This window comes from Euprymna scolopes, chromosome 36 (assembly GCF_053919585.1).
Source record: "Euprymna scolopes isolate OS-2025 chromosome 36, ASM5391958v1, whole genome shotgun sequence".
Taxonomy (NCBI): Eukaryota; Metazoa; Mollusca; class Cephalopoda; order Sepiida; family Sepiolidae; genus Euprymna; species Euprymna scolopes.
In genome coordinates, this window is record NC_136517.1 from 1,282,501 (window position 1) to 1,308,286 (window position 25,786).

Consider the following 25,786-nt stretch of genomic DNA (forward strand, 5'->3'; position numbering starts at 1 on the left):
CTATCTCGCGCTCGCTCTATCTCGCGCTCGCTCTATCTCGCGCTCGCTCTATCTCGCGCTCGCTCTATCTCGCGCTCGCTCTATCTCGCGCTCGCTCTATCTCGCGCTCGCTCTATCTCGCGCTCGCTCTATCTCGCGCTCGCTCTATCTCGCGCTCGCTCTATCTCGCGCTCGCTCTATCTCGCGCTCGCTCTATCTCGCGCTCGCTCTATCTCGCGCTCGCTCTATCTCGCGCTCGCTCTATCTCGCGCTCGCTCTATCTCGCGCTCGCTCTATCTCGCGCTCGCTCTATCTCGCGCTCGCTCTATCTCGCGCTCGCTCTATCTCGCGCTCGCTCTATCTCGCGCTCGCTCTATCTCGCGCTCGCTCTATCTCGCGCTGGCTCTATCTCGCGCTGGCTCTATCTCTCGCTGGCTCTATCTCGCGCTCTCTCTCTCTCGTTCTCTCTCGTTCTCTCTCTCTCGTTCTCTCTCGTTCTCTCTCTCTCGTTCTCTCTCGCTCTCTCTCTCTCGTTCTCTCTCGTTCTCTCTCTCTCGTTCTATCTCGTTCTCTCTCGCTCTCTCTATCTCGTTCTCTCTCGCTCTCTCTATCTCGTTCTCTCTCGCTCTCTCTATCTCGTTCTCTCTCGCTCTCTCTATCTCGTTCTCTCTCGCTCTCTCTATCTCGTTCTCTCTCGCTCTCTCTATCTCGTTCTCTCTCGCTCTCTCTATCTCGTTCTCTCTCGCTCTCTCTATCTCGTTCTCTCTCGCTCTCTCTATCTCGTTCTCTCTCGCTCGCTCTATCTCGTTCTCTCTCGCTCGCTCTATCTCGTTCTCTCTCGCTCGCTCTATCTCGTTCTCTCTCGCTCTCTCTATCTCGCTCTATCTCTCGCTCGCTCTATCTCGTTCTCTCTCGCTCTCTCTATCTCGCGCTCGCTCTCTCTCGCGCTCGCTCTCTCTCGCGCTCGCTCTCTCTCGCGCTCGCTCTATCTCGCGCTCGCTCTCTCTCGCGCTCGCTCTCTCTCGCGCTCGCTCTCTCTCGCGCTCGCTCTCTCTCGCGCTCGCTCTCTCTCGCGCTCGCTCTCTCTCGCGCTCGCTCTCTCTCGCGCTCGCTCTCTCTCGCGCTCGCTCTCTCTCGCGCTCGCTCTCTCTCGCGCTCGCTCTCTCTCGCGCTCGCTCTCTCTCGCGCTCGCTCTCTCTCGCGCTCGCTCTCTCTCGCGCTCGCTCTCTCTCGCGCTCGCTCTCTCTCGCGCTCGCTCTCTCTCGCGCTCGCTCTCTCTCGCGCTCGCTCTATCTCGCGCTCGCTCTATCTCGTTCTCTCTCGCTCTATCTCGTTCTCTCTCGCTCTATCTCTCGCTCGCTCTATCTCGTTCTCGCTCGCTCTCTCTCGCGCTCGCTCTCTCTCTCGCGCTCGCTCTCTCTCGCGCTCGCTCTCTCTCTCGCGCTCGCTCTCTCTCGCGCTCGCTCTCTCTCTCGCGCTCGCTCTATCTCGCTCTCGCTCTATCTCGCGCTCGCTCTATCTCGCGCTCGCTCTCTCTCGCGCTCGCTCTATCTCGCGCTCGCTCTCTCTCTCGCGCTCGCTCTATCTCGCTCTCGCTCTATCTCGCGCTCGCTCTCTCTCGCGCTCGCTCTCTCTCGCGCTCGCTGTATCTCGCGCTCGCTCTATCTCGCGCTCGCTCTATCTCGCGCTCGCTCTATCTCGCGCTCGCTCTATCTCGCGCTCGCTCTCTCTCGCGCTCGCTCTCTCTCGCGCTCGCTCTCTCTCGCGCTCGCTCTCTCTCGCGCTCGCTCTATCTCGTTCTCTCTCGCTCTATCTCGTTCTCTCTCGCTCTATCTCGTTCTCGCTCGCTCTATCTCGCGCTCGCTCTATCTCGCGCTCGCTCTATCTCGCGCTCGCTCTATCTCGTTCTCTCTCGCTCTGGCTCTATCTCGCGCTGGCTCTATCTCGCGCTGGCTCTATCTCTCGCTGGCTCTATCTCTCGCTGGCTCTATCTCGCGCTGGCTCTATCTCGCGCTCGCTCATTCCCTCTCTCTTATATAATAGTACCTATATTTACAATGTCTCCTCACAGGACAGTTAGACACCAGGGTCGTTTTTTAATGTGGAGAAATGGTACAAAAATAAAAATTGTCTCAGTCGTGAAGGATTTCTCCTCCTCTAAAAGAGAATGAGAAATGAAAGTGCCGCATCTGAAGAACAGATCTTTGATCTTGGCCAAAAGGCCAAGTAGTTTTGCTTTCTCTCTTTCTCTTTCCCACATTCACTCACTTTTACATAATAGTAGAGATAGAATAAACTTTTTAGAACCATTAATGTATTGTAGAATATTTTTTTTTCTCATCTTGCATCCCAATTTGACAAAAAAACAAACTTTTCTTCTGAAAAAAGGAAGAGGAGAGTAGTCTGTTAAAAAAAATCTATGTTGAACTCCTGTTAGATTTTGTTCATAAAATTTTATTTTGTTTTTTTTACAATTTTGAGATGAGGTTTGACTTTTTTGATTATTTGGACCTTTAGTCTAATCTTAGATGTTGTTCTCGTATTTTTCGCCTTTGTAACCTGACTTTCATCTGCATCTATTTGAACTTGAGATTTCTTTTGAAATTTTGAATAAATGGTTCACTGAGAATTCTTCCTTCAAACTCCTTATCAAATTTTATGACCTGCTCCATCAGCCATATTTGATCAATTTTCGTGACTTTTTATAATATAACATCTTCATGTCATAAGTACACCATTAAGGTTTTTCTTTATTTTTTTATTTTCCTAAATGAGTGCAACTCTGAATAAGCACCAACCTGTTTTATAATTTTACCGGCTGTCAATTTTGGTCAACTGTTTTGTCCAGGTGTCGACTTTGACTAATATCTTGTTTTCAAATATGGTGTGTATTATATGAAGTTTGTGATTTTAATTTTTTTTACTCTTTTGTATACATAGTCCATATTTTTTTTTTTTTTTTTTTTTACCAAAGAAATATGCTTGAACTTATCGATCAAAATATGATCATTCAGCATTAATGTGTTTGTATCTTTATTTCTATTAGCATGCTATCTTGCTTATCCACATTTCTATAAATCGATTTTCTATATTATTTTATATAATATATATTTTATTTGTTTTAACACTTTATATTTTATAGACTCCAAGGTTCTGATTCCCTACCATCAGCCAGAGTCAAAATCTCTGGACGACTTTTTGAACCGAGCCATGCGGAAACAGCAACAATATCGTGCGTTGAAAGTCAAGTGCTTGGATGAACGCAAGTAAGTGAATCTTCTCCACATGTAATGATAAAAAGCTTTCTAGAGTTTTAGATTTTATCTATTGTCTGGATTTGAAAAAGAAAAATGAAACCAAAAATTTAGAACATTTATAAATAGTTATAACGTGTGTATTCATTTTTTTGCGGACTGTTAAGTGTTGAGACATTTTGCTAAACAAAGATGGCGGTTGAGAAGCAGTGCAGTCCCGAAGAAAAAAAAAAAATAATAGCTAGTAACAAAGATGGCGGCCAAGAATCAAATGTAGTCCGTGATGTAGTTAACAATGAACTGATTGAATCCAAAATTCAACAATTTTTATAGTAATTTTGGAAGATTTTCATTAGTTAGTTAGCACAGCCGGTGGTTATAAAAACAATCATCGAAATCATTGGTCTCATACCCCCCCCCCATCAGGAGTCAAAAACATTTCACGAGGACAGTTATCATTTTTGTTGTTATTTCACCATGTTTCGGCCAACTTCTCTGAGTTTCTTCAGGTGGTTAACCATGACAGTATAAGAATGCTGAGTCTTGTAACTGTATCTCCGGTAGTTACTGCCTTCCATAGTTGTTGTCTCACCACGTTTTGGCCAACTAATCCTCTGACCTGCTTTGGGTAGGATTGAAACCACTATTCTTCAGCCAATGCTCACCCAGAACTGTAGAGACTCAACACCTCTATCCACTTTGCCGTGGACCCGAAATGTGGTGAAGCAACCATGAAGATGATAATAAAGTCTGCAAACAATGAAGAAACAAATTATGAAACCTCATCTCAAAAAGGTTCCAAAAATAAAAAAAATCTAATATATAAAAGGCGTTTTTGTTGGTCTCCCAAAAACTTTCAACACTGACGAAATTGGTATCGTTAGAAAGATCAATCTCTTGGATGACAAATATGTAAAAATTGCCCAAAAAGATTAATTCTTTGCTGGTCAACTGGGTCGTTTTTTGCAAGGAGGGGTCAATTTTTGCGTCAACTTTTTTGCAAGTCATTCATGCCTACCGATCTCAACGTACGCTTAAAAGGTGTTATTTTGAAGGCCTGTGACATTACAAGTGTGCTGTGGGCGTGACAGCTAACTCATTTGCTTTTTTTCACCTCCTTTTCCTCTTTCGCATTACACGTTTAAGCCTGGCTACTGCGGTTAATTTTTTTTTGCGCCTTCATGGGTACTTATGGGTATTTATTTAAAAAAATTTGTTTTTAGGGGTTGGTTGCTCAATAGCCTTAGTATACCACCTATTGACACCTGGGCAATGCTGGATAGCCATGCTAGTAATATATAAACTTGTTAAAACTTTTTCAGGTATTCATGTCTCATTTCTTTGCCATTTTTTAATCTTGTGCACCAAACATTACTAATTGCAATAAACTCATCAAACACGTCACAGAATTAATTTATTTAGGACATAAACTGATTTTCTTCAGAGATCAAGAGATGACATTGAAACACAAAATCGGTCTGTGATGTTTGGCTTTTCTCAAACACAGCATCGTTCTAAAACCACAAAATAGTGCTGATAACTGTTAAAGTAAAAGTTTATTTACTTTATGTCCTCCCAGTAGTTTTCTATCACATGGACTAAACAACTAGCTAATCGCATTGAGGTTTTTCAAAATTGTGTAATGCTTTTCATTATGGGACATCACCTGATCGAAAAAAACAAACAAAAACAAAATATCCACCCTATGTCAAACTACTTCTCTACCCTCTCTATTTAATAGAATCAAAAGTAAAACCCTTAAATTTTTGGCCATGTCACATGGGTTCACAATTCACACCAAGCGGAAGATGCGACTCCTGATAAAAAATAAATAAACAGGAGAGTTAAAATCGTAACAAGGGAGATAATTATAATGATGCACTTAGGATTAAAAATGGCAGAGCTCAAAAGATGATCACCATAAGTGCTTGGTGAACAAAAAAATTGTTTAAATTTTACAATTTAAAAAAAAAAACAATGGGGCTTCTTTGTTATTAAGAGCAAAATTCAAAAGTTGAAATATTGAATTCCAAATATAACCTGTGGTATTGACTTGTCATGTCACCGTAATGAACGTATCCAAAAATTCCGAAAAACGATAAAGTAGAAAATTATGAATGAAAAGTTTTTGCAGACAATTAGCTAAAATTGAGTTTTGCTAAATTGACCCAAGATTTTCAAAAAATAATTACCTCCTTTATTATCATTTGAGCTCTCCGTTTTTTAATTTTTTAGTTTAAAAAATTTAATTTGATTTATTTTTATTTTTAATTTTTTATTTTTATTCATTTTTTACTTATTTTTATTTATTTTTTATTTATTTATTTTTTCTTTTATTTGTTATATTTTTTTTTTTTATTTTATTATTTATTTTTTAACAAAACTCAAATTTTGCTAATTTTAGATATTCATCTTAGGCAGCACAAGCTAAGAAAATACCAACTTTGTGGGTGTTTGTTTTGTATTTTTTTTTTTTTAACCTTTAGCTGGATCTTCAAAGATACAAACCTACACACAGATAACTCCTTTTTATATTATACATTTCCTTTAGTTTTTCCTTAAAATCTACTAAAAATTAGCATTGATGGTGATTAAAAATTGCCTGTTTGTCACAAATTATTTGGGAGGTGACAATGTTCAAGTAGGTAATGGTACTGACAACCTGGGTATTCCAAGTTTGAATCCAGTTTGTTCCACAAAAATCACTTCCACTTAGGAGGTCCTGGATATGATCTTAAACTATATCTAGCGGTGAGACCCCAGCTTGTGGGCTTTGGGGAGTGTGAAGCCACTCTTTAATTACCATTGCTCCCAGGTCCACTCTGACCCGGAGTGGTAGTACCTGTTAGAGTCCCAAACAGAAACCGACGTGAAAACAACAAATATATTCCATTAAAAAAATTTTTCTTCAAAATCTTTGGATTCGGCATTAAATAACCCGAAAAGGGTTGATATGCCGTAAAACAACCAACCAACCAATCCACTTAGCATGTGGGCAAACCTCTTGTGGTCCCTCCTGTAATCCCCAAAGTCTTTCTAGAAAACATTCTGACTAAAATAATATTGGACAAACCAATGCCAACAATGGAATCTTCAGATTCATAGGAGGAGGATGATGATGATTATTATGATGATCTCAAATTATATTTATTAGTTTTTACTTCAAAATCTAACAAAAGTTGTAATTAAATATTCTTTAGCATTATTCAAGTAATAGTGATCGGAAGGACAAATAACTATCGCAAGAAGGATATAACTCTTTCAGTATTTATTTCTATAGTTTATTGGTGCTTCTATATTATAATAGCAAAAAAAATATTGAATATCAAGTGAAACAAATGCTACCTACGTAATTATCAGGTCTCAAATACTAACATATCCAGAAATTACAAGAAACGATAAAGTATAACAATAATTATTAATGAAAAAAGAAATTTGTGAAATGAAGTGGAATCACTATATTACGTTTACTAAAAAAAAAAGAGATCAGTTGACAAGGGAGATAATTAAGTTCTGGTGCTGACGTTACATGACGAACGTAATTTAAAATGTCAGGCAAATTTTATTCCTTGTCTAAACTTTACAGAAAACTGTTTTTCATTAATAATTGTTTTTCTACCTTATCGTTTCCCTTATTTTTGGATATGTTACTATTTGCGACATGGCAATTATGTAGGTACCATTTGTTTTACTTGAAATTCAATTTTTTTGTTTTTATAATATAGAAGCACCAATTTATTTTTTAATGATCTAAGAAAGTGCATTAAGTTTTTGTTTGTCTTTTACAGAAAAGTGGAATTTGTTCAGGATACCATTACACACGATTCCACACTCTTTAAGAGAGCATCTTCAGAATCTGCTACTCAAAATTCTCAGACACCATCATCCAGCCTGGTTGCTGACAATCCTGATGCTCCGTCTAAGAGTGAAGCCGTTGAACCTTTGAATTCGATCAACGGTGATGCTGCAATTGTTATTGGAGATTCAGAAGCAGCTTCCAATGATCTATTAACAGAAAATTCTTCCCCGGAGGGAGAAAGTAAAGATCTTGAAAAAAGTAGTCTTAAAATAGATGATGATAAGAATGACGATGATGATGAATTACCAGATTTGATAATATCTGAAGAACCTGCCTGCGAAGTAGATTCAACACAGGAGAAGAACGTAGTGGATCTAGAACTCTTTCAGGAGGTTCCGAAGAGTCATGCGGTTGAGGAATCATCCGAAGATGCTTTGGAAAAGGACATGGAAGTGGATAATCCTTCGGAATGGGTGATTGACGAAAATGGTTTATTGAAAACTGATGATCCCCTGATGGATCAACTTGTTGCTTCTGATTTCAAGGGAGAAAATTCCCAGGAGACACATGGTGGAGCTTCATTGGACGTTGTCCAGGAGCAAAAGGAAACGGAGCAGGTAAATAAAACTGAGGAAAATGACAAGAAGACGAAGTTGTCCGTGTCGGAGTTACTTTCACCCGAGTTGAAGAATATGAAGCCAAAATTAAGCGGAAGCTGGGATCAGCCAATCTTCTTTGATGAAGAGCAGAATAAAGAATCAAAGAAACCAGCAGGACTTGACAAATTGATGCAACGATTCTTCGAGCATGCGAAATGTCCGAAAGAACAAAAGACAAGCAAAGTTAACATCAAGTAAGAATTTTTTTCTTTTTCTTTTTTTTTTTTTTTGATTGTTTTTTTACCCCCACCCTCTTTTAATGAAAAGGTTTGCTCTATGTATTATGACAAAATGAAGAAGTATATTGTGACTTTCTCTATGGTAGGGTTGTGGAGTGCTGTGTGTCGTCTATTGTAGGGATGTGAATTAGTGCGTGTCGTCTATTGTAGGGTTCTGGAGTAATCCATGTCATTGTCTATGGTAGGTTGTGGAGTAATGCGTGTCGTTGTCTATGGTAGGTTGTAGAGTAATGTGTGTCGTTGTCTATATGGTGGGGGTTGTGGACTGACGCATGTTGTCTATCGTAGGGCTTCAGGAATGCATGTTTGTTCTGTATAATTTAGAACAGATTCCTTAGCATTTATCCCACTTCGCTAATTTTTCTTAAGGAATTCTTTCAGACTCGTCACCAGCAGAGCCTTCCCGTACCTTACTTTTAGCTGCGTTCTTCATGGCTCTTATGGTGTAGTTTTTAATTTCTAAGCATCTCAACATTTTTTTTTTTTTTTGAGTACCAGTGGTAAGAATTATTGCCTTTGTTCTCCTTTACGATAGAAATAAATAGTATGAGTATTATTTTTTAATATTAGTTCTTTTATTTGACAAACAATATTTACGTATTGGCCATATGTGAAACCTTCATCTAACCTTTCCTAACTTGATTGTTACATAATTTGTTATTTTCTACCTTATTGGTCCCTAACAAAGGAGGGATTCAATCTAGTAATTCACTTCAATTCGTCTATTTGTTTGTTTGCACTTTTCTCAATAACGCTTGGAATTTTTGAAATTTTGCACAAACATTAGTCATGGTAAAAGTAAATTTTTGCAAGAGCGGAATTCTGGGATACCTGTGATTGCCCTCCTAGAGGGTATTATAGGGATAAAATTGCCCCCAAATCGTTCATCCATTCATTTGTTCGCACTTTTCCCAATAACCACGTCTTAGACTTTTTAAAACATTAGTCATGGTGAAAGTAAGTTTTTCACTCATGAGGGCAACCCTGCTTATTATTATGCTCAAATGCTTTCTGTTTTGTAAGTTTATTAAGTCTATGATTAAGTTGTTAGTACACTCATCGTCTGTCTTGTATTCATTTTGTATTTACATATTTCTGAAACAATCTTATTCCTTTTCAGTTTTACCTTTGTTGGTGATCAATAAATCTGTGTCTAGAATATACCATCGTCGATAAGTTTATGCTGTCAAAGGTTTGCGCACATTTCCACAAAATACACGCATCCTGGGGACAGTATCTTGACTTTGTGTATTAAGTCATTGGGTGATCATATCTATCATTGTGTTAGGTGGCATTTGCTTAAATGCGGTGTCGTGTGTATGGAATATATGGCGCTTTGGCACGAGTTTGGTCTATAGGACAATATTGTGTATGTGTGATTTTTACAATCTTTCATAGCTTTATGTCTTATGAACTGGTGAAGACTTGCCTCTTTTATTTTATTTTTTTTCCCTTTGTTATTTTTACTTTTAAAATATTCTTTTTCTAGAATTGTCCAGAAAGAAAAAACATCAGAGAATAAAGAGGAACTGACCCTCAATACGATTACATATCAATCAGAAGAGCCAGAAGAATTAAAATTGAAATCTGACAAGCCTGGTAAGATTAATACAAAATCTTTATTTGATTTCAAATCATAGAAATATTTTCTTTATCATCCTCAAACCTACTTCCTGCCATACACAGCAGTTATCACATGATGAACTTGAGAACAGATAACTACTGCAGATCACAAACACCACAATCTTATTGAACCCTGCATTTGTTACCTGGGTGTTCCAAACATGGTTAGTCCCATAGGGTGTTTATACACCCCAATTCAAAAATGTTATTATTTTGTAAAATATATTTATCCTGCTGGTTCAGGATATATCTACAATCCCTGTTGAACAGTTTGAATCACTTGTAGCTTGTTGATATTAATATAAAATAATACAATAAAATAAATTATAAAACTAAAGAAAAATTTAAAAATCTTAGATTTAGATCACATTTATTTATTAATACCCACAGGATACACCAGTTTGTGTTATTTTTTAATATCTATGATAAACACAAAATGTTTTTATGGGTTGAAATAGCAAGAAAAATGAATATGAGTTCATTACATAAACATTACCTTTCAATCTGATTCACCACCAAGGAAAATTGAAATGCAACTGTGCCATACCACATGTTCTATACCCTCACTGAGTCAGGAGAGTACTGTGAGGGAGGAAAAGAAATAAGTTCCCAACTAGGTATTATGAGAACTTAAGCAAAATTAGAGTGATAAAACACCCCATAGTACTTATCCAGGGAATTATTCAAGGGGAAATAACTTCAATATTTTAACATTTTGTTTTTAAGCTTTAAAATCTAGAAAAGCAAACTTGATGTATGAATTTTTTTTTTTTTTTTTATGGAGTTTGACTAATTGGCTTTTGTCCAGAATTCCCTCTATATTAAAAATACAAAAATAAAGAAGAATCTATATGATGTACATACCCATGAGAAAATGAAAATACCATACTCCAAAAATCAAGTAAATTGATCAAGTAGCTTTATTTTTATAAAAAATACCAAATTTTATGAGTATTAGAGTAACTGTCTCGCCCGCCATTTTGAAAAAAAATCTTGTAAAACAAGGAGATAACTCAGCAATAATTCAAAACTTGCGAAAGCCATGTTGTAATGTCTACAAATTCTCATTAATTGCTTAAAAATGATTTTCTTTATAAAAATAAAACTATTTGATTGATTCACATGAGTTTTGGAATATGATATTTTCGTTTTCTCACTGATATATGTACATCATAAAGACTTTTATTTTTGTTTTTTTAATATAAAGGGTATGCTGGATGAGAACCGTTCTTTTTTTTTTTTTCTTAAATTAAAAAATTTGTTTTTAAATATCTACATTTTGAATTTCGAAAAGTGTTAGATATATATAAAAAATGACTTTGCACCATGATCAAAAGAATTGTTACACCATCACTTGTGTATAATCTAATTTGATCAGCATGAAATATATAAAAAAAATACTTAGTTTTGTGATTGAGTTATGTTTGAAAAAAAATTCTGTTTTTAGCCACAATTTATAATTAACTGAACAAGTCGGCAATCTCTTTAGCTCACCATGTATTTCTCTCAACAATTTTTCATTATATATTGATTCAATCACTGTGTAAAACTTCATGGTCTGGGACCATTAAGAGACAGGAACTTTTTTTTCAGAATTGCCACAAACCCATATGTAAATTAGATGGCAGAATAATGAGTCTTTATTTCTCTATAATAATAATAATAATAAAAGTAATAATGAAATAGAAGTAAAGATTAGCAGGGTTATCTGACATTGCCTGGAGCAACAGTGCAGCATATTTCTATTAAAACTTCTATGTCTTCCCTCCTCCCTTTCCCATTCCTTTTTCCTCTTCACTTAGCCAATTCACACAACTTGTTTTTATATAATCTTTGAGGAATGAGTCAGCATCAGAGAATTGGGTTGCTTCCCTTTAAATAGTTCTTGATCTGGCTGTAAAACTGAACCCTTTGATGAAATCTACGCCAATTTAGAGTCAAAGAAAAATTTAAAAAAATATATTTAGATATTACTCATTAGAGGCAACTCTATCTAGAAAAAAAAAGAACTTTGTTAGTATTTGTTTAGTCTTTTTTAAGTTTTAGCCTTATATAAAAACATACACACAAACAACTACCTTTATATAATAGATGTCTTAATGGATATGTAATGGATTATGAATTTTTACATAGAATGAAAGTGGAACAGTGGTCATGGTTGACTACATATGTACATATATGCTTCAACTGCAACTTTATTCAAAGTTCAGCTTTCTGAGGTCACACTAAGTCTACTGGTAGATCTATTCTGGTTTGAGGAAGCTGGACTTTGAATTAAGTCGCAGCTGAAACATGTAGCCAAAAATGTTTTTATAAATAAAATGTCCGCAAGGGCCCAGGGTATAGTAAATGTTACATTCTTCTGGAAGTTGAAGGAAGGTTCAATCCTCATTGCAGGCAAAATTCAAAATACAAATTAACTCCAAGTCATGGCTATATACGGCATAATCATGTTGCCACACCAGCTCTCATTAGATTAGCAAAGTTAAGCAATGTTGAGCGTTTTCAGTACCAGATGGGTGACCATTTGGGAATACTAGGCATTGTATATAAGATGTTGACACCTCCCTGCAAATGCCGCGAAAACCTAACATTATCATCTCCCCTAACGGGGATATACATGTGACTGGAGACTGCTTGTGAATTTCATACTTCCATGAAACTTCCTTCGAAGGAGGCCGCTTAGTGACACTTTGGTGCTGGTTGGTGGTACATTCAGTCATTACTGATAGAATGCCTCCTAGCTACCCATGTTGATTAAATAAACGGGTTCCGTTCAAAATTCCATGCAGATTCCAAAATTTGACAATTATATTCCAGAGTATGACATGATATACCTGATAAGGTCAGAGATTATATTAACCAAAACGTTGTGCAAATAACATTCAAGATGAGAACAATAGTCTGAAGAATCCAAGTAATATAAATAATTAATCCTCATCTCAAAAATTCAGAAACGTAAAAAAAAAGTGTACAGCTCTACTTGTTCTTGAGCACCATCGTTTTAACATTTTGTTAGATATAGCAGGGCAACATCGAAGGTATGCAAGTTGACGATTATGATCATTGTAATATTTGTAAAAACAAAGAATGTTATCATAGGAAAATATTTACAGATAAAATTATTTATATTAACGACCTCGGTGAAGTTTTAATAGAAAAGAATGTTAGAACACAAACAATAATTTAAAAATGGGTCTGACCTCTAGAGTCTGATGTAGTCTTATGTAGATGTCATTTAAGATGGGTCCTGGATATGACCTTAAACTATATCCGATGGTGAGCCCCAGCTTGCGGGCTTTGGGGAGTGTGGACCCACTCCTTAATTGCAATTGCTCCCAGGTCCACTCTGACCCAGAGTGGTAGTATCTGTTAGGGTTCCAACTATTACTTAAGTAGAAACCGATTTAAAAAAAAAAACATTATTAAAAAATTGTTCTTCAAAATAACTGGATTCAGCATTAAATAACCTGAAAAGGCTTCATATGCCGTAAAACAAAAACAACCAACCAAAATCATTTAAGATGGCGTAGACTTTAGGTAAAGGTTGGAAAAGACATTCAGGATTTGGGCAGTCAGAGATTGAGGACAGGAGAGTAGTTGGAGTCGAAAGAGGGAGAAAGATGGTCCATGGATGGTGATGGCTCTCAGTAGAGGGAATCAGATTGTGTTGGTCTAAGACCAGCATTGCATCTTGCTAATGGGGAACATCAGTAAATAAAGTTGCTAAAAAAAACGACCCAAGATTTTTTGATTCATTGGGATGAATCTTCTTTGTAGTTTTTCCCGAGGATCTGTCAAACAAGATCAGGGATTTTACTAGGTATGTTTGATTGGTCCGATGTTATGACCCCAGAGAACTATTATTTGTCTATTTCTGTTGTGAATGTTACATGTCTGTTGTTAAACTGTATCTGTTGTCGTAAGTTTTATACCGCTAGACAAGCACGAGTTTCGACACACGTATATAATGTATACATCCATCCATGTTATACAGAACCCCTGACAATATTACAACTAGCCTCATTGGATTAAGATACATGAACCAACAACCATACAAACACAATATATGCATAAGTTTCTTCTATACTTTCATTAATTTTTGTTTCTCTTGTGCTCAGGTGCAAAACTTCTGTTATTAAAAGACAAATTGCAACAACAGATGCGAGTGAAACGAGAATCTGCTCGTCAGAAGCGTTGTGAGATTTTCAATTTGGATAACGAAGATGGCTACCAGGCTGAAGAGGAGGAGGAAGAGGCTGAATTAACTGATGGCTCTGATACTGATGTTTCTGAGGATGACCTCATAGAAAACGACCTCGGTGAAAATTACGGAAAAGAAAAAAGATTGGTAATTCGTTTGATTTACAAAAACATCCTTACAATTTCAGCATCGGTTTGTCATTTCCTTAATTCCATCAGACCTATTTGGTTTTTAACAATTTTTAAAAAAATAAAAATACAAATTGAACCAGAAAAATTAATAACAAGCAGAAGTAAATTTATATTTTTTTCATATCTAGATGACCTGTGGCCTATTGGATCAGTATTTCTTATATGTATTATTAAATATTTGTAAATTTCAAAATGTTTTCGTAAATCAATATTAATCGACACGCATACATGTCTTAGAAATACATGTTTGTTTGTTAATTTTTATATCGTAATTTACTTTTTTTTTTCTTTTTAAAAAGTAAATTAAGTAAAGTATTAATTCATATAGTTTTTATTTTCAAAGTTTAATTGTATTGTAAAACTGTTGATTCTACTGAATTTGAACTAAGCAAACCGAAAAAAAAAAAAAAAAATATTTATAATTGCAATTTTACCCCAAGCAAAGCACAGTGCCACTTCGATGTAGATGGCTACTATCTGGGACATAATTGCAGGGATACTATGTGGGGAGTAGAGCAGCAAGATGTTTGTTTACACTACACTTGAACTTCTGCATGTCAGTACAGTCGAGAATTCCAAAGTCTAGCAGTTCTGAGGAAGAAACTATTAAAGTAGAAAGCTTTCTGGCATCTGAGGGTCTCTACTGTATAGGGGTGGGGTTTTGCTGCTTGTCAGGTTTGTCATGTATTTACATCGAGGGGGGTACAAGAACTTGTAGTTTGTCAGAGTATCTACTATTAAAATACTTGTAAAATAGGCAGAGAGATACAACTATTGATAAATATCTCTATTGGCCCAAGACAACTATTGATAAATATCTCTATTGGCCCAAGACAACTATTGATAAATATCTCTATTGGCCCAAGACAACTATTGATAAATATCTCTATTGGCCCAAGACAACTATTGATAAATATCTCTATTGGCCCAAGACAACTATTGATCTCTATTGGCCCAAGACAACTATTGATAAATATTGGCCCAAGACAACTATTGATAAATATTGGCCCAAGACAACTATTGATAAATATTGGCCCAAGACAACTATTGATAAATATTGGCCCAAGACAACTATTGATAAATATTGGCCCAAGACAACTATTGATAAATATCTCTATACCTTACGAACCATGTTGGAATCCCAGTTAATGATTTTGTATCTTTGAGCTCTTTTTATGTAACCGAGCCACTAGCATTGTTAGCAGCAGCAGCAGCAGCTGTATGACAGCTCACATCTACAAATAACCAAGCTAGCTGTGCAAAGTGACATTACAGCAGAGACAGAAATAAACACACGTGGCTGGAGAAATAATGGCGAAGCATGTGTTCTAAACATAAGGAAAATAATCTAAATCTAAACGTAGATTCTATGAACAAAGCTTCTTTCCCAGAACTGCCTGTGGAACACTGTCCCGCTGGCCTGTTTCCCAGTGGAATACAACATGGTATCCTTCAAATCCAATATAAACAAGTTCTTGTTGAGCCATTCCCATAAATAATCAAATTCTACCCAATTTACACCATTAACAATTATCACTCTACCACCTTACATTCATTAACCCTTATCCTTGATTGGCCTCGGCCCTTCATAAGCGGTGACTCCAAGTAAAAAAAAAAATAATAGCGAGTGACATGTAGGTGATGAGAGCATTTTAAAAAGACATATCAATTATGAGAGCATTTTAAAAAGACATATCAATGTGAGAAATGAACTGTTTAATGCAATGCGTTGGAAATACCAAAAATAAATGCCTTTTTGTTAAAAAAAAAAAAAAAAAAAAATGCTGAGTCGGATTTCTTCCTTTCCTTTGTTATTACAGCGAACTCTAAAGGGTGCACCTAGAAATAAATACATATCACTATCTATGACCTATGTACCTAACTTTCTATATAGTGATATGTTCCATTTAATATTGCCTTACTGATGATTTTAAACTTTTTCTTTTTGCCAGCATAATGCTTTTGCTGATGAAGAGGCAGAAGAGGACGAAAATGAAGATGAGGATGAAAATGAGGAAGATGAGGATGCTGATGATGACTATGATAAAGCATCTGATGAAGATGCAGAAGATGATGATGAAGATGAGAAGAAAAGCAACCCGCTGTCAAAGGAAAAAAAAAACGACGACAAAAAAGTAGAAGTTCTCTTTGATGCCAGCCTCCACTCGCAGGACAATTCGGATTCCGATTCAATCAGTAAGTAGTTTAATCCCTACGCCTTCTTTTTTTCGGCAAAAAAATAATTTCTTAGCATGGAATGAGTAATTTCTTAACATGAAGTTGTAGGAAAAATTGTGGCTTATGACTAAAGCGTCCGTGCAATCAAGCTGTCAGGGGAGGGAAGAAAGAATCTATGTTGGCACCCACAGCTTTCATAACTAAGCAGTCTCACAAAGTAATGGAAAATCTTGCGGCTCATGTGCAAAACCTCGCCACTCGACTACATAAAAGGAGGCTGTGGGGAGAGCGCAGATGAACAGTGACGAAAATCCTGGGAGACTGTTGTTGCGTGTTACTGTGTCACTTTACTGTTATGCCTTTTTTTTAAAAAAATTATTTTTTCTCCCTTCCTTTTTTTTTTTCTGTTACAGAAGCCAAATGTATTTTAAAATCTGAAGTTTTCATTTTTAGTTACATAATTTTTCTAGTAAAAAAAAAACAAACACATTTAGTAAAATTTGATTTAGCAACACATGAAACCATCCTTTATTTTTCTGAAAAACTTTTGTTAACGATTTTTCTTACAATTAGCGATAAGTTTTTTAAAAATTTTATTTTTTGAGTAAACAAACTGAGGTTTGTATTACAATCCACAGTGGTACAAAAAAAGTTGTCAAAAAAAACAAAACAAAAATAAAAGTTACCAAAGGCAAGAAAAGTTACTTTTACAACTTTTTTGTACCTCTGTGGATTGTAATACGAACACTGCAATAATCCATTCCGTCAGTGACTTGTCATAAACACCTGTATTTGACCTGTATCTAACCAATTTGTCAGCTGATATCTTTTCAGCTTATTTTTTCTTATAAATAAAATTCTGACACTTCTTATTTTTAATGATTTGTGAGAAATTTACCAGCGAGGTTATTTGGCTTCACCTGCAATGCACAATATCGCCACAGTAGTACTAATCAGAGCCCCATTTGTTGCTTAAGTAGAAATTGTCATTTACATTTTTATTTGCATACAAAATATATAAGCTTACTAAACAAATTTATTAACAAACTAATCGTATACAAAACATATAGTTTATTTGTGTACAAAATGAAAATAAAATCCAACACCTAATCAACCATCAATTAGTAAATTTCTTTTTCCCTTAAGAACACACAGAAAATATTTTGAACTTTGAGATGGATATCTTATTTAAAAAATGTTTTTAAATGTATTAACAATCTAAAGAAAGTCTAAGGAAAAATAATTTTTTTAATTTTTTATTTTATTTATTTTTTTTTAAATGTCTTATTTCCCTTGCTTTTTCAGTTCCTGAAAGCCAGCAACGTGTCCGGATTAGAAAAATAGTCAAGAATCTCATCCTTAGTGATGAAGAATCACAAGATGCTAGTACTCAATATAAAGGTAACTTTTGACCGTTTCCAAAATTTCTATTCAATTTCTTCAACTTCTCAGTATAGAATGATTAAAAAAAAAAAAAAAAAATTTACACCTAATTATTTATTATACTAAATCTGTGTTCATCAGTAGTGGTTTCTCCTAACACTTTTTTTCCTATCATGATGTAAGATCCCAAAATTACTTAGTTCTGGGATTGAGATACGTTTTAAAAAAGAAAAATCATTGTTTTAATAATTCTAATTAGCTGTAATTTATAATTAACTTTGAACTAGTCCGACATTTTTCACTTAGCTTTCTATGTAATACTCTCTCCCTCTCCTTTCGCTTTTATGATGTCTTGTGTTCTGTACCCATCTATCTTGCTGTTTATTCTTCCTCTGGGGTTACCAGATCTAAATCTGACTTGGTTTATAAAAGTAAAAAGGATTTTTTGGTGTTTATTTAGAAACCTATTTTCCAAACAAAAATACAGGAAAATCTTTAAAAAGTTTGATATACGCATCCGTCATAGAACAAAGATGTTATATTCCAAAAAGCCTGTATATTGATCAAGTAGTTATTTTTTTTTTTTTAATTTTTTTTTTTTTTTACTAAAAAAAAAATCAAAGATTATGAAAAAGTGAGATGTTATGTTTTGATTTGATTTAATAAATAAGCGGAAATAACTTAATTTGAACTATCGGGATCAAAATCAGTTTCATAATGCATACGATTTACTCTTAAAATTGCTAAAAATCTTTTTTAAATGATTTTCTATATAAAAAAAACTACTTGTATTTATAGCAAAGATTTTTCTGTAATATAGTTCTTTTAAAAATAGGTTTGATTAATAAACTCTGGATTTTCTTATATATACATAGTCACCCTGACTCTGTCTGGGTAGTGAATCTGATATGTAAAACAAATTGGCCACTGTGTCTGGCGATGGCGACCATCCTCATTGGTCAAAATGCTGCCATCTTGTCTTTGATCAAAGATGAGTTAAATTTGTCGTGAAGACTGAGACTTCAAACTATTCCTGGATAGAGTAAGGGAGCTAGATGACTTTTGTCTTCGGACCAAGATCAAAGTGTAGTATCTGTTCCTCAGATGCTGTACTTCAATTTCTTGTTCTGTCACTGCAGGAGAAATCCTTCACAACTGAGACAATTTAAAATTTTTGTTCCTTTTCGCCACGTTAAAAAACAACCCTGGTGTCTAACTCTGTCCCGTGGGGAGGCATTGTAAAAATAGGGTCTCTTGTTTTATACCCCCCCCCCTTAATTTTTACTTAGTTGAACCTGATTGGAGTTGTTTAGGAAAATTCAGAAAATAATTGATTTGACTATAAATTATTTGGCAGTATAGGCACCGCGTTATCGTCGGCATATAGCAGGCAGGTTACATAAAGTGCTGTGAGGTGCCAAGGAAAATTGCAACAGGCAACAACTGGCAAACATGACAAAAATATTGCAAAAAATTCAAATTTTTTGTGAAAACTACCTAAATTTGTCACCATGAAATTATTAATTGGGGCAGGTATTGCAGTCTTGAGAATTTTATAAAAAATGGAAACTTAACTGCAGACAAAACACAATCTAACCCTTACAGAAAAACAGCCTAAGCGTAATCCTCAACTATATTAAGGGTTAAAAAGGAGTAGGTAAATATTTTTTTGAAATCAAAATATCTTTAAAAAAAATAAATATTTATTCATAAAACTTATAAAATGAGTTTTATTTCTATTCTTGTTTTGCACTTTTTTCCATTTTTTAAATTTTTAAAAAATTTTCCATTGCATTTTCATTGTATTTTCTTTCTAATCATAAAAATATTGTTTTCAATGCTTTAGAGAAAAAACTCTACATACACATTAGGAAAATTAGCCTGGATTTCATCTTTTTTTGTTATTGGCTACTAATATCCCCAATGTTTGTTTTTTCCAAAATTTGAGAAAATCAATTGTTTTTTTTTTTTCTTTCATAAAAGCAGTATTTTGAATAAAATGAATGTTTTTATTTTTATCACAGATGAAAAATTAGCAGGTGATCCCTTTCAAAAGACTGACTTTTCTGGAACATTTGCTAGCACTAATAATAATGAGGAACTAAAGACACCTTCAGCAGCAGTAAGATTTACTTGGTTGTTTACTAGTATGCAAGTGCCTTTCACACACAAACATTATATGTACACACACACACACACACATGCTGGCTTTGCTAGTTTGCTATCATTTCACAAAGTTTGCTACTTAAAATCGTTGAAACGAAAACTTTTAAATAATAAAAATTTCATTCATCAGTTTCTTGTAAATACAAGAATTTTGTATTCAAATAAATCTTAACATTTTGGTAATTTTGATACAAATTTATTTTTTAAATCTTCTACTAGTAAGACTGTAAAGGAATGAAAAGAAAGAAGAAATCAAGCCACCAAAAGACCTGAAAGAAACATTTTAAAATACAAAATCAAAAAACAAATCATTAAATTTAAATAACCAGGAAAAAAAGAAGAGTGCCAGCAAGCGTCACTACCCCTTTCTTTTCTCTTCTTGCTTATGCCCTGTAGTGAGTGCTGTTAGTTTGAGGAATCTATATAAATTTATATAAGGATCAAAATGATTCCCCGAAAGCAAAAAAACAAGCTCAATATTTAGCATCAAACAGAAATTTTACATATATATTTATTTAAACAGTTGTAATTTTATAACAAAAATTTGTACCTAAAGTCAATGTTTTTTTTTAAGCAAAAAGAATATTACTTGTCATGTCTAAAATAGTAATACGGTAGAACCCTGGGATACGGCAGTCCTAGGATACGATTTTATCAGGTTACAATGTGGAATATGTTTTTCCGAACCTGGGTTATGGTATTTGCCCCGCTTTATGGTGTTATTTATAATATTATTTGATTATATACATGTGTATTATATACTGTATAGTATTTTGTTACTAATTTTTAATGCCGTATCCCAGGGTTCTACTGTATATCCAAACATTACGAAAAATCAGAACGGCAATTTTTACGGAAAATTGGGTAAAATCGCATTGTTCTTAGACATAATAAAGTAGTCTGTAGGCAGCTAAACACAAGAGACATAACTTCAAAAGGAATATTTTAGATTACTTGTGTCATGACGGCAATATTTGTCTATAGTGATACTTTTTTTTTACTAAAAACACAATAGTAGGTGTTCTACTTCATGAATTTGTGTAATTTTTGGATATATTACTATTTTCAACATGACAATTAAGTATGTAATATTGTTTTTGCTTAAAATGATATATTTAAAAAATTGATTTGTTGACTATAGCTTAACAAACACCCCCAAAAATTTGCATAGTCAACAAAAAGTACAGGTAGTCTTTTATATAAAAGGCAGTTGTCTGTTTATATGTCTTGCTAAAAGTAAAAAAAAAAAAAAATACAAAACAAAACCCCACAAAGTTGATATTTTCTTGATCCGTGTTCTCAATGAATAATATCTAAAAGTTAATCATTCTCTGAGGGTGAACAGGGTCGGTTTTTTATTGGGGGAGGGGGTTGCAGTTTTTCAGTGTTATGTACTAATTTGGAAATAAAATGCTGATTCATTCTGTGAGGAATCTATTATATAAAGGAGAGTTGTGTGTGTGTGTGTGTCCAGCTAGAAAGGAATGGGTTGAGGAGTGGAAAGGGAAAAGAGAAAAATAGAGAACTGTAGAGAAGTTTTAATAAAAATATTTTTGTCCTGGTCAGCATTAGGTTGGCATGCTAGTTTACTATAAAGAACACATTCTTTTCTTTATATATATATACATATGTATTATTTTATTTTATTTTCCAGCCCTTTATCCAGCCTCTTTCAATGCCAATAGAAGATTCACAGGATCTTTACAAGAGTTCCAGCGACTTTCAATCCCCTGAAATGATCTCGCATAATATGAGTTTCCCGCTCGAATTTCAGGCTTCCCCCATGTTTGATGAGCAAGGGTTTGTGTTTTTTTTTTTTTTTTTTTGTGCTTATTAACAAAAAACAAAAATACAGACAAATCTTTGATGTACATACTCATCGCAGAACGAAGATGTAATATTCCAAAAATTATGTAAATTGATAAAGTAGCTTTTGATGTTTTTTAGTAAGAAAAAAATTTACGAGAAAGCAACGTGGGATCTGCCATTTTGTTTTAAAATTCAAGGGTGACAATACAATTTCACTAACGATTTTGTTTGTTTCAAAATAATTAAAACTTTTTAAAAATTGCTAAAAATCATAAATTTTGATTTTCTAAATAAAAAAAAAAATACTGCTTTATCATTTTACATGATTTTTGGATTATGACTTTGTTCCGTAAAGAGTATATACATCAAAGATTTGTCTGTATTTTTTTATTTTATTTATTTATTTTTTTAATCAAATGCAAAATAAGTCCCTTCACCACCCACACACATTTTATTTATTTTATTTATTCCGGTTTCTTATGGCATCTTGTATGCCATCATTAATTTCATTTCAATTTAAAAGTACATTTTGAAAGAAAAAAAAAAAAATTTTCTCTGGTATTTTTTTTTATTTATTTTTTTTTTTTTTGTATTTTTAATTAAAAAAAAATCTTTAGCATTTTTTTATGCATTTTGATATCTTTCGTTTTATCTTTTTAAATCATGCAGAACATTTTCTAATTCTAGAATCTGTTCTTTCAAGAATTACCAAAAATAAAGTGACTAAAAACAAAATTTTATTTATTTATTTTTTTCTACATTTAAATATCTCGTTAAATCACGTTGAACTTGGCCAATACCAGATGAGTGAGCATTTAAGAATATCATTTGTTGTATGTGAGAGAATGGTGTAATCTCTTTGTCAAACTAAAAAAAAAAAAATAAATCCTGAAGATGTCCCTATTAACTTGCCTTCCCGCAAGAGCAAAGTTAAACATTATTTTTTTTTTTTATGTAAGAATATCCAGCTCCCCAAAAAGGGACACTTTGGATAGAAAAAAAACTTTCCATCATCAAGGAATCCTGCTACTCAAGCCGAGGACAAAACAGATGCTACACTTTGATCCTGGCTCAAAAATTTCTTTACCAAGTATTTCAGTGAAAACTTGCTAATCTGTACGTGTTTTTACACAAAGAAAACAGTTTCATTGAGTCTGCGCATCTAATTTTCACTCCATAAACTATAATAGACTTTGCACTTTCTCTTGTGTAGTAGCCATTATTTTTAGCGTTTCACTTAAACTGTTTTCTTCTTAATCAAGTGGATGCGTGAAATCCGAGAATGCAATCTGTTTAAAAACTTTTTAAAAAATCGCAATACAATGGAACAAATCTTGTGTAGATATTTTATCAGTTGTCCTTGTAATTTAAAAATTTGTTTAATTTACTTTCAACAGTGCTCAATATATTAGTAGATCTTAGTAGTAGTAAGAAAGTGTGCTTATGGTAAGTGAGCTACATGTATATATGTGACCTATCCTCGTCCGGTAAGAAAGCGCTCAATGCACAGCAGAAAGAAAATAAACTCAGCTCTTCTAGTCTACTGATTAATTTTCAAACAAAAAGATATATAGATTATTCACAAACTCATAATATAGACTTGTATTTAATTCTTTTCATTTATCTTTCATTTTTTAAGATTTTTACGTGTGAAAACTTTAACAAAAACCGTAAATCAACCTAAAATTTCTGCCCTGAGTGAACTCTGTGATGAAAACGATGAAAATACGGATGATATTCTTGGATTATGTTCTGGAAGATTTACAGGTCAGTTTCATTTTCTGGCGTGGAATGTCCACGTTTTCACATTTCTGCTTCTCTCTCACTTTGACTGTTTTTTTCACTCCAAACAAAGCACAATGCCACTGGGATGTAAGGAGCTACTTTTTGGGACAAAATTTGTAGGGACTATGTAGGGAAGGGGTTGAGAAGCAAGCTGTCTTCAGATTAATCTTGAACTTCTGCATGTCGGTACAATCAGGGTTGTACAACATTTGTGAAATGAATGGCACAAATTCCAAAATCATGTCCATATTGATGAGGATGCAGATATGATGAGAGATGCTGTGACAATCTGGAGATCCAAACTTGTAACTTGGCAACTTGTAACTTGGCAACTTGTAACACTTAAGAATCGAATCCTGCTGGCTGAGCAGTCTATAATGTGGGAAAGTTGCTATATGCACTGCGATATTCCACTTTGGCCTTGAGCAAGATAAGTGATCGGAGAGGCCCAATCTGATCAATCGACTGATCACATAAGCCTCACCACATAAACTCCACACCAACTCACAACTAATTGTACTCCTTTTCCAACTCCTAGTAATAACTACTAATTACTCCTATGCACATCTCAAATGTCTCTACTGAGTCAATGAAAGTCACGGCAGCAAAGTTGCCGTCTCTCAGGATGCTGATGAAAAGAATTTCAAATAGGCAGAGCAACTGGTGGATCTACAAAGACATCAAGGAGGTTCTGTCACGAAACATACAAAGTTTCTCTCCTTCATTTCTTAATGTTATCTCCAGCAAGGTGTCATTCCTCCATTCTTCTTTCAAAAGAGCTTGAGCCACGGCCAAAATCTACCACTAGGTATTGTCGTGAAGTCTTGAATGGAGAGGATCGCCACCTGACATCTCTACATCTCCCAGCAGACTCAGCTCCCTTTCCACTAGTAACCAGACTTGTGGATGCCATTCATATCTGACTGCAACTTTCTTGACTCTTTTTCTGGAGACTGATCAAGGTCAACACTAACAAGCATGCCCACAACACAATTGATTCTCTGAAAACTGCCATCATGGAGATGCTTGCTGCTATAAACAATGACATTGTCACCAAAGTGTGTAACTCCTTTTGCACAAATCTTTATATGATTATCTCCACCAGCAGTGATTATATTTAAAACTAATATCTAACATGTAACTTTAATTATTTCTAAATAAATTGTCGGGTCTCTGCATATACAACTTCTGTTTTTATTGCCTAATTTGTTTTCTTTTTGTCAAGTGTTTGATTTTTCTGTAAAACTTTGTATATTTGTCATGATTCGTAATTGCAAAATCTGCTATATCAGATAACTATTATGCCATGTTTTATACTGTCTTATTTTCTAGGTACGCAAGATAACAGACTGAAGTCCTGTCGGAATCTCTTCAGTGATTCCCAGCCTGAATCGCAGTTTCCAGCAAGGTATGTTGCTTAACTTTATAAAAGTTGATTTCACAGAAGAAAAAGATTTTTAATTTGTGATGAGAATTTTTGATCACATTATCCCATACTTTTATTTAATTATCCCTTGTAGAGATCATCTTATTTTTATATATTACTAGCGGGGTGCCTTGTACCTCTTTCTCTCCAAATGACGTCTTGTGAGTGATTTCACCAGATTTGTCTGCTCTGGGTATCGTTTAGTCACTGGGACTGGGCTGTTTGACAAGGGTCGTAATTGATGAAAGGATTTGGTCGGACAGGCTGTCACTTTTCCCATGTTACTTTTGAAAATGTGCAATCTGTTGAACGCTGGTCTCAAGTCAGCATCACTGGAAAGTAAAGGTCATTTCAAACAAAAAGAAGAAAAGAATAAAAAGTCGATAACAGGATTATTATTCACTGAAAGTTATGAAACTCTGATCATTCATAGATGCAGTCAACCTTAAATCTGGGGAGTTGTCTCTTCACAGTGAATATTCAATAGCTTGGAACTGAGACTTAAGTCAAGGGTTTTTCTTTTCTCTGAATGGTGTTGGTTTCCCGGTGGTCAGGCAGAGTGTATTCTCAAGGCTATATTAAGTCAGGTGGGTTTAACCTCACCTCCCGATTCACAGAATTTAATTTCACAATTCTCTGTAAACCAGTCTCTGACAGTTTTTAAAATGCTCAAGTTCTAAAAAAAAGTTTTCCTCAAATCTATATCTCTGACTGCCACTCTCAACAGGAAGGGTCCATTGCCTTCACCTGCCATTAAGTCTCTACCTTCCACCATCATTCACATGTCAGGGATCCTCCCCCTCTTGCTTCATTTGCATAACCAAGGATTTTCCCAAATGCCATTTTGTATGAGTAAAAAATAATTTGGTTATCATTTGAGGAAAACCAATTTCCCAGATAATAATTAATGAACACTTGAATTTATATCCACCATCTTGTTTTTTCTTGTCCAAATAAACTCATATCTGGCATATAATTTGGGTGACGCACAAATAACTTGACTAACCAAGAAACAAGGTTACTTCTTTTTCTTAACAAGGGTGATATTCAGATGGAACTTGTCACATTGATAAAAGATGCCAACTCTGATA

General features: G+C 34.9%; 1 protein-coding gene across 2 annotated transcripts in view; it reads left to right on the plus strand.

The window, feature by feature from the left end:
* LOC145260285 (claspin-like) overlaps positions 1 to 25,786 on the plus strand; it is a 97,660-nt gene that overhangs the window by 33,029 nt on the left and 38,845 nt on the right. For both annotated transcript variants that reach the window (XM_080118124.1, XM_080118125.1), the window contains exons 11-20: positions 3,122 to 3,245; positions 7,022 to 7,885; positions 9,420 to 9,529; positions 13,675 to 13,904; positions 15,901 to 16,144; positions 17,432 to 17,527; positions 19,534 to 19,631; positions 21,330 to 21,475; positions 23,124 to 23,251; positions 24,602 to 24,677. In XM_080118124.1, the coding sequence (XP_079974250.1) occupies positions 3,122 to 3,245; positions 7,022 to 7,885; positions 9,420 to 9,529; positions 13,675 to 13,904; positions 15,901 to 16,144; positions 17,432 to 17,527; positions 19,534 to 19,631; positions 21,330 to 21,475; positions 23,124 to 23,251; positions 24,602 to 24,677 (2,116 nt within the window). The remainder of the gene's footprint in view (positions 1 to 3,121; positions 3,246 to 7,021; positions 7,886 to 9,419; positions 9,530 to 13,674; positions 13,905 to 15,900; positions 16,145 to 17,431; positions 17,528 to 19,533; positions 19,632 to 21,329; positions 21,476 to 23,123; positions 23,252 to 24,601; positions 24,678 to 25,786) is intronic.